The sequence below is a fragment of the Phytophthora infestans genome, genomic scaffold, assembly GCF_000142945.1.
Source record: "Phytophthora infestans T30-4 supercont1.250 genomic scaffold, whole genome shotgun sequence".
Lineage (NCBI taxonomy): Eukaryota > Oomycota > Peronosporomycetes > Peronosporales > Peronosporaceae > Phytophthora > Phytophthora infestans.
Genome location: NW_003303509.1, coordinates 37,876 through 41,049, shown reverse-complemented (window position 1 = coordinate 41,049; position 3,174 = coordinate 37,876). Strand labels below are relative to the sequence as shown.

The window sequence follows — 3,174 nt, the reverse complement described above, 5'->3', positions numbered from 1 at the left end:
GCTCAAGTCATGCGGCGAGAGAGCGACAAACGTAGGTACAAAACGCGCTCCAAAATTCACGCCATCTTTCGCGGCGACCATGTGGTCAAACTTTTAAATACAAAACGTTGGAGTTGAAAAAGCTACGAAATATGAAATGCCACAAGGATTTGCTTGTCCACGTCTATGGGCATGGACACTCTTACTCGAAGCCAGTGCCTCCTTTTCATTGCGGCATTGCGCGTTTTGGTCTTTACCATCGATCTCGGTGGCTTTCTAGCTGGTTGGAAATGGAAATGATGTCAGCTGGTCGTAATGGTCTGGTGGCATTTACATTACTTTTCACTCTCCTCTCCAATGCCGTCAAAGCGGACTGCGCAGCGGGTCCTTCAACGCTAACAACCGAAGGCTGTTCAGCCTGCGGAGGGTTCGATTTATGTCGCGGTTTCAGCTCAGCGAGCGAATGTTCAGATTCTGGATGTGAGGTCGACGGCGCCTGCGCGTACCAGTGTATGAGCGTCAACCCCAACGTTTCCACGTTAGTCGTTCTAATCGAGTTTGGCGGCTATAAGAGCTCGAAGGAGGTAGCAGCAGGAGGCTTCACCTTGTCTGGGTATCCAGATTTGACGACAGAGTGGCCGTCGGCCAACAACGACGACGTCACGGCTGTCGGTACCATCGACTTGTCATCCGCAGTCACCACATTGTACGCTAAATTCTGGTTTATTGGTGCTATGTATCAACCGAGGACTTATGTTTCGGTTTGTTTGTTACAGTACCATGTCAGGTGGAACCTCTGACGTTGAGTATCCTCAAGGCAAAGTGGCGAGTCTGACGCTGACTTCGGACTTTATATCGTCCGCCCCAGAAGTGACCAAGGTGGTGCTGCAGAATATCGACTTAAGTGACGAAGTTGCGTCATTGTCAACGCTACTTCCGTCAACTGTGGAGAGTCTTGACCTCGGCAACACGCTGCTATCGGCCTTCCCAGCAGAAGTTGGTGTTCTGCTATCACTCCAGCAATTGTACGTAAGAAATAATGCTTGTCTTGACAGGATTCTAACTTTTTTTATCGAGACTTCTGGATTACAACTACATCACGACGATCGACTCTCTGGATGTGATTGACTCGATCATTACACTGTACGTACAACAATATAAAGCTAGGTAAGTGCTGATCATGCTGATATATTTTTTTCTTGTTTAGGAGCATCGAGAGCAACAGCTTATCAACCTTCTCTGGCGTATTTCCCAACTTGGAATATTTGTATTTGGGCGCCAACAACTTCACACGCGTCCCCACTGCAATCTTCAGCCATACAAACTTAAAGACATTGTACGTACTATTCAAATATTTAACATTCGATCTAACTCTTCTTGTACTCCAGAAACCTGACTGGTAACTCGTTTACGTTTCGATCGTTCACTCAAGAGCAAGCAGAATTCTTTAATAGCCTGGAGACGTTAGTACTTACTGCCTCCGACTTCACTGTGCGGTTAGACTGCGATGACATGGACCAGGTTGTCATACACGACGTGACAGTATGTCTTAGCGATGTAGCCGCCACTAGTGACTCGAATTCGTCCGGTGTAGATGGATCTGACGCGCAGAGCTCTTCTTCATCGCGTACTTCTTCAACGAGTTTACTCTTAGGGATTGCGTGTGGAGTTTTGGCAGTCATCATCGCTGCAATTATCTTCGTTTTCTATCACCGTAAGAAAAGAAAATTCGGCGATTACAAGCTCAGCATTACAGCCGACGACCACTTTTCGTCTTCAAACAGTGAACGTGAACAACGTCAACAGCCGTATGGTCAATTACGGACCTCAACTGGAGTTCCATTAGGTATCCCAATGAGTACAAGTGGCGCTGCGATGGGTTCCCCAACAGAGACGCCTAAAGGTGATGCTAGTACTGGAATTCCGACCACAGAAGTGGCTTCTACGTATCAGTTAGCCTCGCTAGATGCCGCTCCGTTGAGGAAAAAACCACACACGTTTCTGTCGATCTGGAGCGACCCCGAACTTCTTTCACTTCAAGTTCGTGTTGAGGACATAGAGGACGTCAAACAACTCGGCATTGGAGCGTTCGCTACGGTTTGGCTTGTTCAGTACCGGAAGTCCCAGCTCTTAGCATCCAAACGCCTCCGACCGGAGCGTCGTACCAAGAAACACACGTCGAATTTCGTCGAGGAGATCAAGTTGATCGCTAATTTCGACCACCCGAATTTAGTCAAACTCATTGGAGCAGCGTGGACGATTGAGCGTGACCTACAAGCTTTACTGGAGTACATGGACGGAGGCGATCTTCGACAATATCTCTCGGACACAAGTACTCCGTTCGGGTGGTCGTTCAGGAAGTTTGATATTGCTATTGGGATTATTGAAGCGCTGGTGTATCTGCACTCGTTCGTGCCTCCTTTAGTGCATCGAGACCTCAAGTCGAAGAATGTGTTGCTTTCGGCGGATTTCCAAGCCAAATTGAGTGACTTCGGTACGTCTCGCTTTCGATCGGTAGACAACACGATGACGGCTGGTGTGGGGACAGGTCGATGGTTGGCGCCTGAAGTGATTCGAGGCGATACCGACTACGGCTGCTGCGCTGATATCTACAGCTTCGGTGCGTTGCTTACTGAACTCGATACAAACCAGATCCCATTCAGCAATGCACGAGGCTCAAACGGCAAAGTCTTGACGGATATGACGATCCTTCATCGTGCCGCGACGGGTAAGTTGCACCCTCAAGTTTGGCCCACTTGTAATGCGTCCATGAAAGAATTGGTCGAACGCTGTTTGGTTGAAAACCCGTCTGATCGACCTGCTGCCACGGTTATCGCGTATGAACTAAGAAGGAGATGGCTGCTTCTCTATAGCAGTAAGCATAGATTTTATTTGACACGGAATTATTTGTGTTGGAAGTCAAGGCCATAATTAATGAATATCAAAGAAAACTGACGGTCATTTACTACAAATAATGAAGTACTTTGCAAGCTGAAATTATAGTATGAAATACCAGTACCGCAGGGTTGTATTCTTCAGTGTCCGCATGTATTGTATCTGATGCTTGCAACGAACGGTATCCCTGGCAAATTTATGACAAGTATCTGCGAGCAGAGGGACGAGAGGATGTTTCGCCGTGGCAAGACTAGCAAATGTTAAACAACAAGTTCCGCTGGCTGCGTATATCGCGGAATC

General features: G+C 47.7%; 1 protein-coding gene across 1 annotated transcript; it reads left to right on the top strand.

The window, feature by feature from the left end:
• Nucleotides 1-278: 278 nt before the first annotated feature.
• On the top strand, nucleotides 279-2,910 carry PITG_21299 (protein kinase, putative; the record flags this gene model as incomplete). The annotated part of the gene is made up of 5 exons (XM_002895117.1): nucleotides 279-685; nucleotides 756-1,004; nucleotides 1,057-1,122; nucleotides 1,187-1,315; nucleotides 1,368-2,910. 5 exons carry the CDS (start codon nucleotides 279-281, stop codon nucleotides 2,908-2,910), a joined length of 2,394 nt encoding a protein of 797 aa, XP_002895163.1.
• Nucleotides 2,911-3,174: the final 264 nt, after the last annotated feature.